The sequence below is a fragment of the Cololabis saira genome, chromosome 12 (genome assembly GCF_033807715.1).
Source record: "Cololabis saira isolate AMF1-May2022 chromosome 12, fColSai1.1, whole genome shotgun sequence".
Classification (NCBI taxonomy): Eukaryota; Metazoa; Chordata; class Actinopteri; order Beloniformes; family Belonidae; genus Cololabis; species Cololabis saira.
This window is the reverse complement of record NC_084598.1, coordinates 14,329,560-14,348,214: the sequence shown is the minus strand read 5'-3', so window position 1 is coordinate 14,348,214 and position 18,655 is coordinate 14,329,560. Positions and strand designations below refer to the sequence as shown.

The 18,655-nt window shown below is 41.1% G+C and overlaps 1 protein-coding gene and 1 pseudogene across 1 annotated transcript; one reads left to right on the top strand and one right to left on the bottom strand.

Annotated features, from left to right (window-relative positions):
* The first annotated feature begins 6,605 nt into the window (after positions 1-6,605).
* LOC133456213 (macrophage mannose receptor 1-like) overlaps positions 6,606-18,655 on the top strand; it is a 33,860-nt pseudogene continuing 21,810 nt past the window's right edge.
* On the bottom strand, positions 14,445-18,646 carry LOC133456317 (macrophage mannose receptor 1-like). The gene is made up of 6 exons (XM_061734791.1): positions 18,581-18,646; positions 18,126-18,307; positions 16,832-17,036; positions 16,388-16,726; positions 15,218-15,309; positions 14,445-14,826 (listed from the first exon to the last, which is right to left on the bottom strand). Exons 1-6 carry the CDS (start codon positions 18,615-18,617, stop codon positions 14,692-14,694), a joined length of 990 nt encoding a protein of 329 aa, XP_061590775.1. The 5' UTR covers positions 18,618-18,646; the 3' UTR covers positions 14,445-14,691.

Here is an 18,655-nt window from a genome sequence, read left to right as displayed (position 1 = left end):
AGCAGGGGAAACGCGCATGCGCCACCCGGTGTGCTGACGCGTTTTTTTTCGCCGTAGAATTTCATTGGACGCGTCTGGTCACACACGACGGTGATTGGTCGACGACTGTGACGTCAACACGTGACACGCTCATACATCCATGGGCTCAGTACTGGCTGGAATGAACACCTATTGAATTTTATCATTATTTACGCTAAATTCTTTATTAACAAACACAAATGTGCTGGTGCTACTCCTAAATTTCCCTTTTCTACTAGAATTAAATTATCTCATTAAATTTATTTTTTTTGATAAAACAAAAAAAGTAATATATTTTTAATAAACTATGAAAAGTTTTTCCCTGAATCCTCTGACTAACATTTTATTTATAACTGTCTTGACCTATCCTTATTGTTTTCTATGCATCTGATTCTATGTCTCATACCTGTTTTATTCTCCTGTTGTATTTATTTATGTATTTATTTTATTCTCTATTTATTTACTTACTCATCTTTATTATTATTATTATTACTCAACTCAACTCAACTCAACTTTATTTATAAAGCGCTTTAAAATAACCACAGCTATAACAAAGTGCTGTACATGAGAGGACACACAATCAACGATAAAAGACAATAAAAACAATTAAATAAACAAATAAAATTACATAAAACCACTAAAAACAGAGCGAGGTCTCATACTGGGTTAAAAGCCAATGCGTAAAAATGGGTTTTGAGGTCAGTTTTAAAAGCAGACAGTGAGGAGGCCTGTCTGATGTGCAGAGGTAAAATGTTCCACAACTTGGGGGCAGCAACAGAGAAGGCTCGGTCCCCTCTGAGCGTTCGTTTGGACCTCGGTACCCCGAGGAGCAGCTGGTCAGCTGACCTGAGGCACCGGGCGGGGGCGTGGGGGTGAAGAAGCTCCGAGAGGTAGGGAGGAGCAAGACCATTTAAAGATTTAAAAACAAATAAAAGAATCTTAAAATGGACTCTAAAACGCACAGGCAGCCAGTGGAGGGAGGCCAGTATGGGCGTAATGTGTTCTCTCTTACGCGTTCCAGTTAACATACGAGCGGCAGCGTTCTGAACTAACTGGAGACGCGCAATAGAGGACTGGCTGACTCCTAGATAAAGGGAGTTACAGTAATCCAGCCGAGACGTGATGAAGGCGTGGATTACTGTTTCAAAGTGCTCGTGCGATAAAAAAGGCTTCACCTTAGCCAGCCGCCTAAGGTGGAAGAAACCTGACCTAACTACTGCGCTAACTTGGCTCTCTAGTTTAAAATCACTGTCCATTTTAAAACCCAAGTTAGTCACAGAAGACTTTGCATGAACTGCCAGGGGACCCAGATCGACAGAGGAGGAAGAGCAGAAGCTGCTAGGGCTAAACACAATCACCTCTGTTTTCTTTTCATTAAAATTTAAAAAGTTTAGGGCCATCCAGGCTTTGATGTCATCAAGACATGCCAGCAGGGGTTTGAGGGAGAAGGCATCACTCTTCCTAAGGGGGACATATATCTGGCAGTCATCGGCATAGCAGTGAAAGTCAATACCATGCTTTCGTAAAATAGATCCTAGAGGAAGCATGTATAAAGAAAAAAGCAGGGGTCCTAAAATTGAGCCCTGTGGAACCCCGTATATAATAATAATAATAATAATAATAATAATAATAATAATAATAATTATTATTATTATTATTATTATTATTATTATTATTATTATTATTATTATTATTATTATTATTATCATTATTATTGTTGTTGTTGTTGTTGTTGTTGTTCTTAATATTATGACTATTACCTTCATTATCTATATTCAATTCAATTCAATACAATTCAATTTTATTTATATAGCGTCTAATACAACATATGTTATCTCTAGACGCTTTCCAGAGATCCAGAACATGAACATAAACATAAACATAAACATAAACATAAACCCCCGAGCAATTATTATATAAACAATGGCAGGTAAAAACTCCCATAGTGGGAGAAAAGCCTTAAGCCAAACAGTGGCAAGAAAAACTCCCCTTTAGGAGGGAAGAAACCTTGAGCAGGACCTGGTTCATAAGGGGGGACACTCCTGCCGAAGGCCAGACTGGGGGAGTCAGGGACGTCAGCAGCACACAGCAGTCATGTGGAAGCAACAGCGGGATGACCAGAGGTGGGGGGGGGGGGGGGGGGCGGGGTGGCGTCAGCAGGACTTCTTATTCATACTAGATATTTTTATAATTTACTCCATAATTGTATGCTGTTCCACACTATTGTATACCTTGTTGGTGTTTGTATAGCAAGATTTGCTAATAAAGTTTTTAAAAAAATAGACTGGCATAACTTTCTAAATTCTGTCTGGATAATAGCTTTTATTATTTACAAAAACAAGTATGTTGTTTAGAAAACTGTTTGATAATAATATATAACCAGCATGACCAACTTTACACCTACTCTGCACAATAATTTCCCAGTCTTGGGATCATTAAAGTACATCTTTATCTTTTTTTTTTTACAGAGCTATCTCATGATGCAACATTTACAGGTACTATTACTCTTTTTAGAGGGGTTGGGATGAACACTGTTATTACCACAGGGGTTCTTTTTGATTAGTAGGATTTTTTTTCCTTGTCTGCATATATATTAATGGTTAATACCAAGTTATGTAAAACTTAAAGCATATATATGCATTTTAATCTTCTTTTTATTTTAAAACATATATGTAAGAGGGATAGGGGGGTGGGGTGGGGTGGGGAGTGGTGGTGTTGAGGGGTGGCATCCGCTGCAAATCTGAAATGAGAGAAAAACAGGAAGACACACAACGGGCACACCGGCCTTTGGAATCTGCAAGAGAGAGAACAAACGAACAGAAACAGGAACATGCAGAGACACCAACAGCAACCATTTCAGGTCTCTAAAACTTTAATCAAGACTAGGCTACTGCGATTATCTGTCCCCCAAAACTGTGGGGTGAGTATGTAGGTGAGTGAGCAGGTGTGTATGTCTGTGTAACTGTGTGTGTGCCACGTCAAAACAATGCTCTACCTGAACTGCAACTAGATTGGAGAAAGGAGGGCACAACCACGCCATACAAGAGACCAGAAGCCGACAAGGAAGAAACCCGAACCCAGGCCACCAGCAGCCACATGGAGGACCAGAAGAGGGTGGGAGGAAACCCCCCTCCAGCAAGCCCCGCCCCCTTCCAGCAGGTGACAGAGGGAAGCCCCGGGCAGAGCCACCATGACCACGGGAGCAGCCAGGAAACCCACGGTGATGGAGCAGCCACCCGGCATGGGCCGATCACGCGGCCAAGAGGTCCACACCCTCCAGGCCCACAACACCTACCCGGTGAGAGGCCAGCCTGCCCGGAGAGACGGGGCCACCTCGACCGTCGACGCCGGTGACTCTCCAACTACAGCAGGGCCACACCCCAGACAGGCCGCCAATCCACCACATGACACCCACCCACACAGACACCAACATACACTCACTAACAAAGACATGGACAATCATTCTCTCACCACTCCCATCTCCCCCCTGGAGGCCCGGCACAGCCCAGCAGACCCCACATGGTCCCCCCGGCCCAGGCCGAATGCGGGAAACATGGGTGGAGGAAGACATCACTCCCGCCCCTGGTCATGTGTGTGGGTGTGACTAATGCGGTTGAAACAGGGAGGGGGAGGTCAGGGCACCGTGTGGCTGTGTCAGACAGGGTTGTGCCAGTAGTCACATTTGACAGCTCCATCGCGATGACCCCCCACCCCCCTCACTCCCCGCCCCCAAGGGCCACTAGAAGCCCGTATCCCTGCGCCCCAAGTCAACCCCCAATAGGTGATGAAACCCATAAACGGGGACCAGAGAGTATGCAGTTCTGCCGAATGATGTTTAGTGGAAACAGACATTATCTCCTTACTGATATCATCTAACAAAAGATTCCTAAATGGATTAATACCTAGATTGGACTTTTGTTTCCACTTCATTAGAAGGTTTTCTTTGTGATACATAAGGCAGTGAGAACCAAGTAAGCCAAGTTAGGTTAGTTAGGTGCACAAAACCATAAAGCATGCATATAATTATTTGGGGTGTTCTCTGTGCACTGTGAGCAGAGTGCAAAACCCATCTGGAACATCCTTCGTCATGTATAATGTGTTCTGTAAAGAACTTTTTATTGTATAAGTTGCAAGTTCGCATTCTTGGTCATAGTGAAAGCATTAAACATATTTGTGACCAAGAAAATTGATTTGAGTTTTGACAGTAATTTTGGGGTGTTTAGATTAAGTAATTCCGTTACCTTAATGGGAAGTTGCAGATCCAGTTGGTTGAGTTTATATTTTTTACTTAATATGGACTTGAGTTGTTGCTGGTATTCAAAAAAATTGTTACTGCTAATTCCATATTGAACAGTGAGTGTGTTAAAAGGTACACAATTTCCACTTATGATTATATGTTGTAAATTCCTTGGTTACTCCACTGAGTGAAGTTCTGAGTTATATTATTATTTTATTTATTTTTTTATTTATTTATATATATTATTATATATTAGTCTTTTTACCATTTTTCAGAATGTCTGGGTTGTTCCAGATGGGTGTGCGATCATGTGATGGCCACTAAGTGTCATCACATTAGAGTGTGATTGTGTTATTTGTGTTTAATGTTTTGGAATTGTCTCTACTTTTATTTATCCTTTCAAGACCCAATTTGTGTGTTATATTTGCATTTTCACTCCAAATAACTTTGGTGGCAGTGCAGTACCATTTGACCTGTTTCTCTGCGTCCTGTATATGTGGCTCTTGTGCGCAGGCTCGGCATATATATAGAGGAACAGTGAAAACACACACGGCTCCGCTGTCTCCTTCAGTAATAACTTTATTTGGCCTAAACGGGTCTTCAGCTGGCGACCACCATTCATTAACGTTTCGCTCCTTTAACCCCAGTACGTCTCATGTGGCAGAGCGATGGCAGGGATCTCTCCCTGCCACCCCCTGCTTATGCCCTAGGTGTTAGTCCCCCAGCTCTTCTGCTTCCTCCTTAGCCACAGTTAGAAGCTGCCTTTCTCCGCCTCCTCAGCCAGCTCTTTCATGGCTTTTGATGCCCCGCTCCTATGCATCCCATGTCACGGAGTAGGCGAGCAGTTGAGGAACCCACGAAGCCCCTACACCCCACTTCCACAGGGCAGATGACAGCTTTCCATCCAGCCTCCCTGCACTCTGCCGCCAGGTCTGAGTACTTGGCTCGCTTCCGCTGGTACGCAGCCTCCAAACCTCCCTCCCATGGGAAAGTGAGTTTGACCAGAAGGACTGCCTTGCAAGCCTCTGACCACATGACTAGGTCTGGCCGCAGCGATGTTTCCACGATCTCCCTGGGGAACTGGAGTTGCTTCCCCAGGTCCACTCTTTTCCCGGTGAGAGGAGTCTTGCTGTATCTCGCTGGTGGGACGGTTTGACAGCCTCTCCAGCCCTTGCAAACTGGATAAGATGTCTGCCTGGAAGGTCTGCTGTTTACCTGCTTTCTGCATGTCTCCGAAACCTCCGCCAGTTTTTTCTTATGTAATATGCATCTTTGCATACTTGACCAGTTTGTGGAAACCGTCAATAAATCAAAGACTATTTGCGGCTAGAACGCTGTATTGCCTTCTCCTTACAGTGTTGAGGGAGTAGGAGCGTGCACACTGCAACACACCCTCTGAATCTGTGTATCTCATGACTTTTTGAAATTGCAAAGTTGATTAAAAAATAATACAAATATTTCAAACACATCTCATATCACAACTGAAATAATAGCAATGAAGTTAAGACTGAGCAAATACTGAACGCTGATGCCTTCCCTTAAAAACCATTTAACCAACCAATATCACACATAGAACAAACATTTATCATATCAGACCTTTTGTAAAGGACAGTGCAAACATTCAGTGTTTAATCACTGTGATGTCCTCAGAACCCAAACATGATAGTTTTACAGCCTAAGGAACTTTACATTTTCTATTGGATGGCAACAACTGAAATTCCTCAAAAAACACACACAGTAAAGAGCAACAGAGCGGGATTCGAGCCTGCACCATGTGTATAAGGTTGATAACCTCTGCATATGATGTTCCTGCTCAACCCACTGAGCAATCCGGAACCCATAAAGGCTGCTTTTGTACAGTGCATTAAAAGTCTGGACTCCTTTTTAAGGTGATTATTCCTTATGTATGGCTGCCACTAGTGCAGGGGAGGGCAATCCTGGTGCTCGAGGGTCGGTGTCCTGCATGTTTTAGATGTTGCTTGGCTTTAGCACACCCTGATACAAAATGTCTGTGTCGTGAACAGACCTTGATGACATGCTGATGGTGACCATTAATTTGAATCAGGTGCATTTGTGCAAGGAATTCATGGCTGTTTAGAAACAGAGGCTGTCCATTGTGTGTGATAAAAATTTTGCAATTAAAATTATTTTTGCATACATGGATTACTCCCTCTACCAAACAAGTTTCCAAGCTTTGTATAGTGTGAGTTTTAGGAACACTCGTCATGTGATATGTGACTTTTTATGTAGCTGTAGCTTCAAATGCAAATAGGTTCCACATCAATTTTGCATGTAAGTGATGAAAGTTGGTCATTTCAGCAGCTCAATGTTGGCATCAGAGCAACAGAGGGAAACAGGGAACATACAAGGATGGAAAAAGTTCTACTTTGCATCACTGCTACATTCGGTGAGTGTTTACTTTGGTCAATTATTTTGATGGTTTAAATCTCAGCAGAAGATTTCCTGTGTGGAGTTTACATTTTCTTTCCTGTGTCGGTTTTCTACCAGTACTCTCGGTCCTCCCACCAGAGTACTGGACCCACAGTCCAGAAACATGTATGTCAGGCTACTTGGTGATTCTAATTTGCCTGAATGTGAGTGTGTGGTAGTTTGTCTGTAGACTGTTTGTGATGGACTGGTGACCTGTCCAGGGGGTACCCTTGCCCTTTAGACGGAAAAGACCTGCAGCAGAAACCCATGACCCTGAATAGGAATAAGTCTGTGTAGAAAATTGTAGGATGTATTCTGATATCCTAAATATGAATAGAATTGTGAGAAGTTTAAACACAATTTTTGCTGTTACGCTGTAGTTTTTCCCTTTATCGCTGTTAACAATACTAAAATAAACCTTTTTCAGGTTTGAACTGCTTTTACTGCCAAAACAATACATATTTAAACTTTTCTTTCCTTTATCTGTATTGTAACCTCCATGTTCTTGTGTGTCTCTTCAGTGTTGTGTTTTGTCTCCTCCCTCGCTGCTCATCACTACCATTATGTTAAGGAAGAGAAGACCTGGACCGAGGCTCAGAGTTACTGCAGGGAAAAGTACACAGACCTGATTACTGTAGAAACCATGGATGATGTGAAGATTCTGAACCAACTGATAAGCAAATTGAAAGGCGATCAAGTAAATTCACCTTCATGTCTCTTTTGTTTGAAGGCACATTCCAGAGTAAAAATGATTCTAGTTGTTCTCCTGTAGAGGTCTGAAGGATCTCCTCTAGCGGTCTGTGTAGAGGTCATTTTATGAAGCATCCTCCTTTGTACAATCATTTCAAGGTGTTTCTGTTTGCAGTAAACTGATAATTAGTGTTACCACAGAGGCCAATGAAGCTGTGTCCAAATCAACTGTCACTTAAAGCCTTGATGAGACTGAACATTTTATTCAACTTTTATGAAAGTATTGGTAGGGTCCGTTTAGATAGTCTGGGGGGATCTGGTCTATGTTGTCACAAGTCTGTTCAAGTCAACTCATGTTAGTCAGAAGGATAATGAGGTTGATAATGTTTATCTGGTGAATGAATGTATAAACACAGACAGCCAAAAAAAGACGACAACAAGAAAATCACATTGGGACTTGATGGTCCTTCTTGTAGTGCATTCAGCACCTTGACAAAAATAAAAATAAAAAAATCAAAGATTTGCACCCAGCTTAGCCAAACCGTCCCAGACACAAACAGATTGTGTTTTACTGGCTGAAAGAATGCAAAGTAGTTGGGTCAGAACGATTGGGTTGTAATACTCCGTCAGCAGTTCAAAGGTGAACGTCTCACCTTCTCTGCCGACAGTGAAAAAAATCCATGTTTCCATGCCATATCCATGTCAGCAGCTGCACATGATCTTCTGATATGTATTTGATTTTTAATATTATTCAGTTGTTTCTGTCCACTCCTAACTTTATAAACTGACCTTTTCTTCTTTAATTTTGACTTTTTTATATATATATATATATATATATGTATATATATATATATATATATATATATATATATATATATATATATGTATATATATATATATATATATATATATATATATAGCTGTGAGAAACTACCACATTTTTCTTTCAGCTGGTCTGGATCGGGTTGTACAATGACGTGAACAGCTGGAGGTGGTCGATGTCTGACAGAAAGAAGACAGAGTTCACAAACTGGCAAAGTGGGGAGCCAAATAATCAGGGTGGTAAGGAAAACTGTGGAGAAATGAGCCCTTCTGGAGCCTGGAATGATAAACCTTGTTTTGCAGTCAATAAACCAGTGTGTGCTGATGTCACAGGTGAGGATTTTATAGTTTCAAAGATCCACCAAAGCTTTTTAGATTCTCTGCTTCGGTTCGCCTCAGTGTTTTCCGAGTACAAAAATGACTTCACTTTTCACTCTTCACTTTTCAGGGCAGACAGTGACATTTGTGTTCATCAACATCACCATGAACTGGACCGACGCTCAGCACTACTGCAGAGAACACCACACAGACCTGGCCAGTGTGAGGAACATGATAGAGAACCAGAAGATAAAGGGTGTGATACCTGCAGGTGAATATGTCTGGAGTGGTCTTTTTAGAGACTCCTGGAAGTGGTCGGATGGAACTAAACTCTCATCAATGAACTGGAATAAAGATGAACCAGATAACTCAGGAAAGAATGACACATGTGCAGCAGCAGGCATGAAGAACTCTGGGAAATGGGAAGATGGGAACTGTGTCATCAAGAGAGCATTTATTTGCTACAGAGGTAAGTGTTGTGGTCTGCAGGTTTGGTGTTGCTGTTTATTAGGGCCCGAGCACTGACAGTGCAAAGGCCCTATTGTGTTGCTGTTTATTTGTTTTAGTTTTGCTCCTTTCTCCAGTTTTGCAGCGGTTCTTTAACGCACCAGTTAATCTGCAGCATTATTTACCTCAGTGTGTGCACACCTCCTGATTTCTACTGTCCTTTGTCAGGTCCTTGTGTGATCTTCCTGGTTTATGTTCATCTTCTCCTTCAAGCCATGTTTGGATATTTTTATGGAAATGTTTTTTTTAAATCTATCTTGAAACATCTTTCACTTTGTTTTTTCTTATGTTTATGCCGCTTAAACTTGGGATTTTCCCCTAAAACAACCTATTACAGTAAGTCAGGATTGGTTTTGTGTTCAGCTGTATTTAGTTTGTAGATACACCAGAGACCAACCAGACAGCTCTCAGCTCGACACAATCTTATATACAAACACCATCTTGGAAAAAAATAATATATAGTTCTGATAAAACTGAAATGAAATGCACATCTAAAAATACATTGGTTCTAGTATTTTTTCACTCTTCATTCAGTATGTTACAACAGAGCTGTTGCTGTGATTGAAATTAATCAACTGGTTTGGTTACACCTCCAAGAATTAATTTCAATAGCAAAACTTCTGAATTCTCATTTCTATCATAACTTTAGTAAAAATCAATGTTGAATAGAGTGTCTATACCTTTGTTCTCAGATATGCCTAAAAACAATACTCCGGAGTAACAAGTGGCTCCACATTCAAAAGAAAGTATTAAAACCGTTGCATTACAGTAATAGCTTTACAGAGATGTAAAAGTGAAGAAACCAGTGAAGACAGCCTTCAATAATCTCATTATTCTTTTAAAATGACAACAACACATTTTGGTTACATTTGAGTCAAGTAGTGTCACATAAAGAGATAAAGACCTAAATTTTCGCCATTGTACCTTTCCTCTAATAATTTGTTGCCAGAAGCATTTTATCTGTGAGAAAAGTTAAAGAACATAAATGACTGCAGAGGATGGAGATGAAGATAAAAAAGACCCTCCTCTAAATATAGAGATGATGCTGAATTCTTGTTTACTCATTGGTGAAGCAGTAAAACAATTTAAGGAAGCCATTAAAACCAAAGCCAAGGCCTGTTTGCAGGTGCATGACTCCACCTGCAGGTGGATCACAGACTTCCTGTCTGACATTTGAAGCTGGGAAGACATGTCTCTGACCCTCGGACCATCAGCACCGGATCCCCTCAAGGCTGCGTTCTCTCTCCTCTGCTCTTCTCCCTGTACCACAACAGCTGCACCTCCAGTCATCAGTCTGTCAAGCTCCTGAAGTTTGCGGACGGCACCACCTTCATTGAACTCATCTCTGATGGTGATGAGTCCGCCTACAGGTGGGAGGTGGACCCGCTGGTGACCTGGTGCGGTCAGAACAATCTAGAGCTCAACGCTCTAAAGACAGTGGAGATGATTGTGGACTACAGGAGGAACGCAGCCCCACCTGCCCCCCTCCCCCTGTGTGACTCTCCAGCAGACACTGTGGAGTCCTACCGCTTCCTGGGGACCATCATCACCCAGGACCTCAAGTGGGAGCTGAACATCACCTCCCTCATCAAAAAAGCACAGCAGAGGATGTACTTCCTGCGGCAGCTGAAGAAGTTCAACCTGCCAAAGAAAATGATGGTGCAGTTTTACACGGCCATCATTGAGTCCATCCTCACCTCCTCCATCACCGTCTGGTACGCTGCTGCCACTGTGAGGGACAGGAGCAGCTGCAGCGTATCATCCGCTCTGCAGAGAAGGTGATTGGCTGCAACCTCCCATCTCTCCAGGACCTGCACGCCTCCAGGACCCTGAAGCGTGCAGGAAAGATTGTGGCAGACCCCTCCCACCCCGGACAAACGGACACGTCGTCAACAAGGCCCCGGTCCCCCCTCTCCCCCGTCTACCACAGACTGTCCCCCCCACCCCACTCTACGTTACATTAACGTAAAGACTCCACTTCTGACCTTATGCGTCACATTAACGCACATCCTAGGTCAACTCTGTACAGACTCATTACTCCGGCACTTTAGAACCAACATGTTGTACATTTTTTCTTTTAACATTATTTGCTCTTTTGTATTGCACCAATCACAATTCCTTGTGTGTGTTAACTACTTGGCAATAAACTTCTTTCTGATTCTGATTCTGATTCTAAAGCTGTTCGAAAGCAAGTGGTGAGGCTGAAGCTGACAAAACCCTTATCTCTGGACTTGAAGGACCCCGTTGTGCTTGAACACATGTTGAATCAGGTAAATCATGTTTGTTTTTAACAATTGATTGGGTTTTTAGGTGAGAAAAATATCATGAGCACACATATTCTGTCTGTTGCCAGCTGATGGGTGGCGGGGGTGGTCCTGCTGCTGCTGCCAGGCTGCGTGGGGTTGGGGTTTGCTGGGCTGGTTGCTCCTGTTGGCAACATTGTTAATTATGGGTACACTGTCTTTTACCTGGTCGTGTACATTATTGGTAATGTGCTCAAACGGGTATTTTTACACATCCGCTCTCTCAATGTTCACTCTCTGGAAATCATCTCTGCAGTCTTCCTATGAAGGTTTATCACCATCTCATTTCACTAGGAGGCACTGATGTAAATGTTCACACCAGTCCTTGGTGCCTTTTCTATATTCCACATTGTTCTCATCTGATATACTCCCAACGATGGCTGTTTCATCTGAGAACATCTGCATGCAAGTGAAGCCTGACTTGAAAAGGGCCTAACACTGTTCCCTGTGGAGCTCCAGTGCTGCAGACCACTGACACAACCGTGGAGCCTCATACACTGAGGTCTGTTGGTGAGGCAGTTGATCCACGCTGTAAGCTGGCTGTTGAGCACCACTCCCAAGAGCTTTCGCCTGAGCAGTATTGACTGCATTTTGTTAAAAGCACTGAAGTCAAAAGACCCTCATGGGTCCTCTGGGCTCCTCAAGGTGCAGTAGGGCTCTGTGAATGAGTACATAATGAATTAAAGTTATTTTTTACTTTTATCTTATAGCAACAAACTGAATGGAAAACACTGAAAGCAAGTCTCAGCAAACAGGCTGATGCTGCAGTGGAGAAACTCATTTTTAAGAAAGTAAAAATGCTGTGTTTTCAAGAAGAGAATATTTGCTAGTAAACGTTTCTTACCCCATTTGAGAGATAGCTTTGCTTAATATCAGACAATTTTACCATATTTAGAAATATTAGGCTTATTTTAGAGGGCCTGTTTTTGCTGTTAACCCCAAAACTGTCATAAAGTTTTGTTTTGTTGAACATACGTATAATGATACAACACTAGGTTGTCTTGTTTGGGACAATGCCAGTCAGTCTTTGATCTTTGAAACACTGTACCTACAGGAAGACTAGAATGACAAATGTTTTGAACAGTTTCTTGCTGAAACAGAGCTTCGGCATGAGAAGAGGTTTCAGTAACATTTCAGGAGTCACATTGTTGTATTTACTGTGTTTCAGCTCAAACAGAAGCTGAAGGAGCAGGGAGTGAATGGAGACGTGAAACTCAGCTGGAGGAAGCAGTCGGATGGAAACATCTTCTACAAGGAGAAGATAGAGGAAGAGAAGACAACCCCAAACAAAAATGAACTTTGAATGTGAAGTAACTTTCAAAGTTTTTCTGATCTATATTATATATATATATATATATATGTATATATATATATATATATATATATATATATATATATATATATATATATATATATATATATATATATATATATATATATATATATAAATATATTTTGTTCAAGTCTTTAATCTGTGGGATTGTCTTTGGTGAAGAAAAAACTTTCAATTGTTGCTTTTGTGATGTTACTATATAGAGACTACAGTTTTGATTCCAAAATGTTTGTTTTCTGATGTTATAAAAGAGAAATAAAATCTACAGGAGAATAAGATCTGAGAGGAGGATCTACAAAACTGTTTCCTTCCAGTTTAGTTGTATAAAAATGTTCAGCAGAAGAAAGAAACAGTAGTTGTGTTGGTTCATTGCTATTCTTATTTTATGTTGGTATGCTTGGGAATGTTTGTTGGTGCTTATGCATGGGAATATATGCGCATATGTTTGTATATTTCTATGTAAGTGTGTTTGCATATTCATAGTGTGTAGGTATTTATGTTAACATGTATGAACTAATACTGCTATTAACGATAGTATATGATCAATGTCATTGTATGGTAAACACAATCATTATATAATTTGTTTAGATTAAAATGTTATCAATGTTTGGATATAAAATGTATAATTGCATAAATATATGTAAAGATTAGTATAGAAGGTAAAATCAGACAGGTAACAGGAAAATATACACTTGTTTTCTGGGGACAGCTGGAGTTTACTGGTGTGTAAGTCTGTGTACATGTATGTGTGTGTATAAATATATCTATATATGTTCACATGGGTATATGTGTATGTCCTCTATTTATTTTAATATTGTTGGTATTATTGTTATTAGTGAGTAGAAGTAGAAGTATATACAGTGGGGCAAAAAAGTATTTAGTCAGCCACCAATTGTGCAAGTTCTCCCACTTAAAAAGATGAGAGAGGCCTGTCATTTTCATCATAGTTAAACTTCAACTATGAGAGACAGAATAGGGGGAAATAATCCAGGATTTTTACTGAATTAATTGGTAAATTCCTGTGTAAAATAAGTATTTGGTCACCTACAAACAAGCAAGATTTCTGGCTTTCACAGACCTGTAACTTCTTCTTTAAGAGGCTCCTCTGTCCTCCACTCGTTAGCTGTATTAATGGCTCCTGTTTTAACTGGTTATCAGTATAAAAGACACCTGTCCACAACCTCAAACAGCCACACTCCAAACTCCACTATGGCCAAGACCAAAGAGCTGTCAAAGGACGTGAGAAACTAAATTGTAGCCCTGCACCAGGCTGGGAAGACTGAATCTGCAATAGGTAACAGCTTGGTGTGAAAAAATCAACTGTGGGAGCAATTATTAGAAAAGAAACATACAAGACACTGATAATCTCCCTCTATCTGGGGCTCCACGCAAGATCTCACCCCGTGGGGTAAAAATGATCACAAGAACGGTGAGTAAAAATCCCAGAACCACACGGGGGACCTAGTGAATGACCTGCAGAGAGCTGGGACCAAAGTAACAAAGGAACCATCAGTAACACACTACGCCACCAGGGACTCAGATCCTGCAGGGCCAGACGTTCCCCCTGCTGAAGCCAGTCCATGTCCAGGCCCGTCTTAAGTTTGCTAGAGAGCATTTGGATGATGCAGAAGAGGATTGGGAGAATGTTATATGGTCAGATGAAACCAAAATAGTTTTGGTAGAAACACAACTTGTCGTGTTTGGTGGAGAAAGAAAGCTGAGTTGCATCCAAAGAACACCATACCTTTTGGTGTAACACCATTGTTATCATCTATATTCAATTCAATTCCATTCAATTTTATTTATATAGGCGTCTAATACAACATAAGTTGTCTCTAGGTGCTTTCCAGAGACCCAAAACATGACCCCCAGGGCAGACAAGCACAACAAAGTATAAGTACAATGGAGAACAATTATGTTATGAAAAGCTTCTAATTAATAACAGGGTTAATCCTACAAACAATCCCACAAATTAAAGACTCAAACAAAATAGTTTCAAAATAGATCAGAAATTTTAGAAAGTAAATTCAAATTCAAAGTTCATTTTTGTTTGGGGTGGTCTTCTCTTCCTCTGTCTTCTCCTTGTAGAAGATGTTTCCATCCGACTGCTTCCTCCAGCTGAGTTTCACGTCTCCATTCACTCCCTGCTCCTTCAGCTTCTGTTTGAGCTGAAACACAGTAAATACAAGAATGTGACTCCTGAAATGTTACTGAAAGACTAACTGGAATCGTCCCGAACAAGGAAAACTAGTGTTGTATCATTACAAGAAAACAAAACTTTCAAGAACTGTTCAAGAAAACAAAACTTTATGTGACATTTGTCCTGTTGGGAAAGTTTCATTTATTTATACTTCATTGGCGACTTTTTCTTTTAGATCAATAAAATACTTAATTAAATTCAATTTGACTTTAAACTCCTGCGTAATGCATCCCTTCAACAGTCTTGTATAATATTTACACCAAAACTTGATGCCACTTACTTTAAATTTGTTATACTGCATGTGTGCTGATGTTGTTTTTGTTCCATCTTAAAACCTAAGGAACTGTAAAAATAGATACCTGATCCAACATGTGTTCCAGGACAATGGGGTCCTTCAGGTCCAGAGAGGAGGGTTTTATCAACTTCAGTCTCACCACTTGCTTTGGAACAGCTTTGGAGAACAAACAGGCTTCATTTATACGTGGTCTTAACCAATAAATGAAGAAAAAAAAACAGCATTCAACATTATGTCTGTCTTAAAGGTCAGTTTTTCAACTTAATTTTCCTCTGCAGTCATTTATTACAGAGATAATGGTTCTGGAAACAAAGTTATAAGAGAAAGGTACAATGGCGAGAAAAAGTTTGTTAATCCTGAAAGTTAACAGCTATTATCTTTTTTGTTTTCACCAATAAAGGTCAAGGACTCAAAACCGAGTCCGATGACACCACCCACGACTCTCTATGTCAAACCATTCAAAAGTTATGGCAGAAAATAGGGACTATCAAATATCAACCAATCAGAAGAAGGGGCGGGGCTAATTTGCACCAATTATGTTCAAGGACTCAAAACCGAGTCCGATGACACCAACCACGACTCTCTATGTCAAACCATTTAAAAGTTATGGCAGAAAGTAGGAACTATCAAATATGGACCAATCAGATGAAGGGGGGGCGCTTTTTGGCGTCTATCATCGCCACGGTAGCGCTTTTGACTGAGAAAAATAATGCCCATCGTCGCAGGATAGATACGCATATTTTGATGTATAACACACGTGGGTGCACGTTACGGTTCGGGCGAAGAAACGGCCGAAGAAATGGGATAAATTGACACGATTAATTTAAAATGGCCGACTTCCTGTTAGGTTTCGGCCATGGCGCAAGAGACTTTTCTTTAAGTTGCGACATGATACAGGTGTGTACCGATTTTCCGTGTACCGAGTTTGATGTATGTCAAACCGTATTGTGGGGCTTGAGGCATAAAGTTTTCTAGGGGGCGCTGTTGAGCAATTTTGCCACACCCATTAATGCAAACCATTAAATATCAAATTTTTCTCCAGGCCTGGCTTGCATGCAAAACTTGGTGACTTTTGGGGCACGTTTAGGGGGGCAAAAAGGGCCTCCTTTCGTCGGAAAAATAAGAAAAAGAAAAAAAAACAAGGAAATTCCTACAGATACAATAGGGCCTTTGCACTGTCAGTGCTCGGGCCCTAATAAACAGCAACACCAAACCTGCAGACCACAACACTTACCTCTGTAGCAAATAAATGGTCTCTTGATGACACAGTTCCCATCCTCCCATTTCCCAGAGTTCTTCACGCCTGCTGCTGCACATGTGTCATTCTCTCCTGAGTTATCTGGTTCATCTTTATTCCAGTTCATAAATGAGAGTTTACTTCCATCCGACCACTTCCAGGAGTCTCTAAAAAGACCAATCCAGACATATTCACCAGCAGGTATCACACCCTTTATCTTCTGGTTCTCTATCATGTTCCTCACACTGGCCAGGTCTGTGTGGTGTTCTCTGCAGTAGTGCTGAGCGTCGGTCCAGTTCATGGTGATGTTGATGAAGACAAATGTCACTGTCTGCCCTGAAAAGTGAAGAGTGAAGTCATTGTTGTACTCAGAAAACACTGAGGAACCGAAGCAGAGATCTAAAAAGCTGTGGTGGATCTTTAAAACTATAAAATCCTCACCTGTGACATCAGCACACACTGGTTTATTGGCTGCAAAACAAGGTTTATCATTCCAGACAGCATAAGGGTCAGTTTCGACACAGTATTCGTAACCATCGAGATTATTTGGCTCCCCACTTTGCCAGTTTGTGAACTCTGTCTCCTTTCTGTCAGACATCGACCACCTCCAGCTGTTCATGTCATCGTACAACCCGATCCAGACCAGCTGAAAATGGAAAGTTATTCGTGCTTCGTTAATTATGCTACATGTATTCAATTAAATTAAAATTAATTCAATTTCAATTATATAGCATCTTTTACAATACAAGTTGTTTCTAGGTGCTTTCCAGAAACCCAGAATAATGATTACATAAACAGTAGAAGGTTAAAAATGCCACTAAAGGGAGGAAAAACTTTAAGCCAAACAGTGGCAAGAAAAACCCTTTTAGGAGGGAAGAAACCTGGCTCAGGGCCTGGATCATGAAGAGGGACCCTCCTGCCGATGGCCAGCCGGGTAGTGCAGGGAAAGGGAGATTAGAGAGGAATAAAGAACAGAAGACAAGCACAGATATATTGTCAAAGGTACAAAAGATAAAATATATTGGTAATTATCCATGAGCAGGAAAAAAGGGTGGGACAGCAGGTCAGCATGTCAGCAGGCATCCAACAGACATCCATACAGACAGATGGAAGGAAGAAGTGGGATGATCAGAGGGCGGGACTGCTAGGCAGGATGCAGCTCCTGAAGCCCTCGCTTGAAAACATGCACAGAAGAGAAAAGGAGGGGCAGACCAGCACAATGAACTACAAGAACAATGGAAAACAATTGTGGTGATGAGATACTTCTAATTAATAATTGAGAGTTGATCTGAAGAAAGGAAAGAGAAGAAGAGGAGAGAAGGAGGGGTGATGGGCACCACTCAGTGGATCATGTTGGTGCCCCCTGCAACTGGCCCTAACACACTAGAGTTTTACACTAACTAAACAGAAACCTTTTAAGTTTGGTTTTAAAGATGGAGGTGGTGTCAGCCTCCTTAAGCCAAAGTGGAAGTTGGTTCCATAGTAACAGGTCCTGAAATTCAGACAAACTATCATAGCAGAGGAATAATGTTTTTGAATCTCATCAGAGGCTTACAAACAACTGTTGATTTTGACACAACTTCACTCTGTGTTAACACTAACTAGTATTTTGCTGCAAATGTTTACTTCTTCAGCCTGATAGAGAGTTTACGCCTTTCTACCTGACTGTACACCCAGTGCAGTTTTAACTCCAGGTTGTTCTTTTGAACGAGAAAGACAAGAAAAGTACATTTACTTGATCAGCTTTCAGTTTGCTTGTATCCGCCAGGTCATTCAGCATCTTCACATCCTCCATGGTTTCCATAGTAACCAGGTCTGTGTACTTTTCTCTGCAGTAACTCTGAGCTTCAGTCCAGTTCTTCTCCTCATAGACATAGTGGTAGTGGCGAGCATCGAGGGAAGAGACGGGACACAATGCTGAAAAGACATACAAGAACATGGAGGTTACAAAAGACATACAAAAAAAAGGAAGTCATCTTAGGTTGAACATTTATTTTAACTGCAAACAATTTTTTCAGCAATGTGAACAATTTTAAATTAAAAGAGGTTTCTTTCAGTATTGCGTACAGCAATAAAGAGAAAACTGCGGTGTAACAGCAGCTCCTTATTTATTCCCTTTCCAAGGATATGACAATACAATCAATTAAAAAATATTAAGCTAAAACATGAACAACTAAATGAAACGCTTACCAAGTACAGCAGATAAGCAGATAAGTGTTTCCATCATTTGCTCCCTGTTTCGCCCTGTTGCTCTGTAGCTACTGA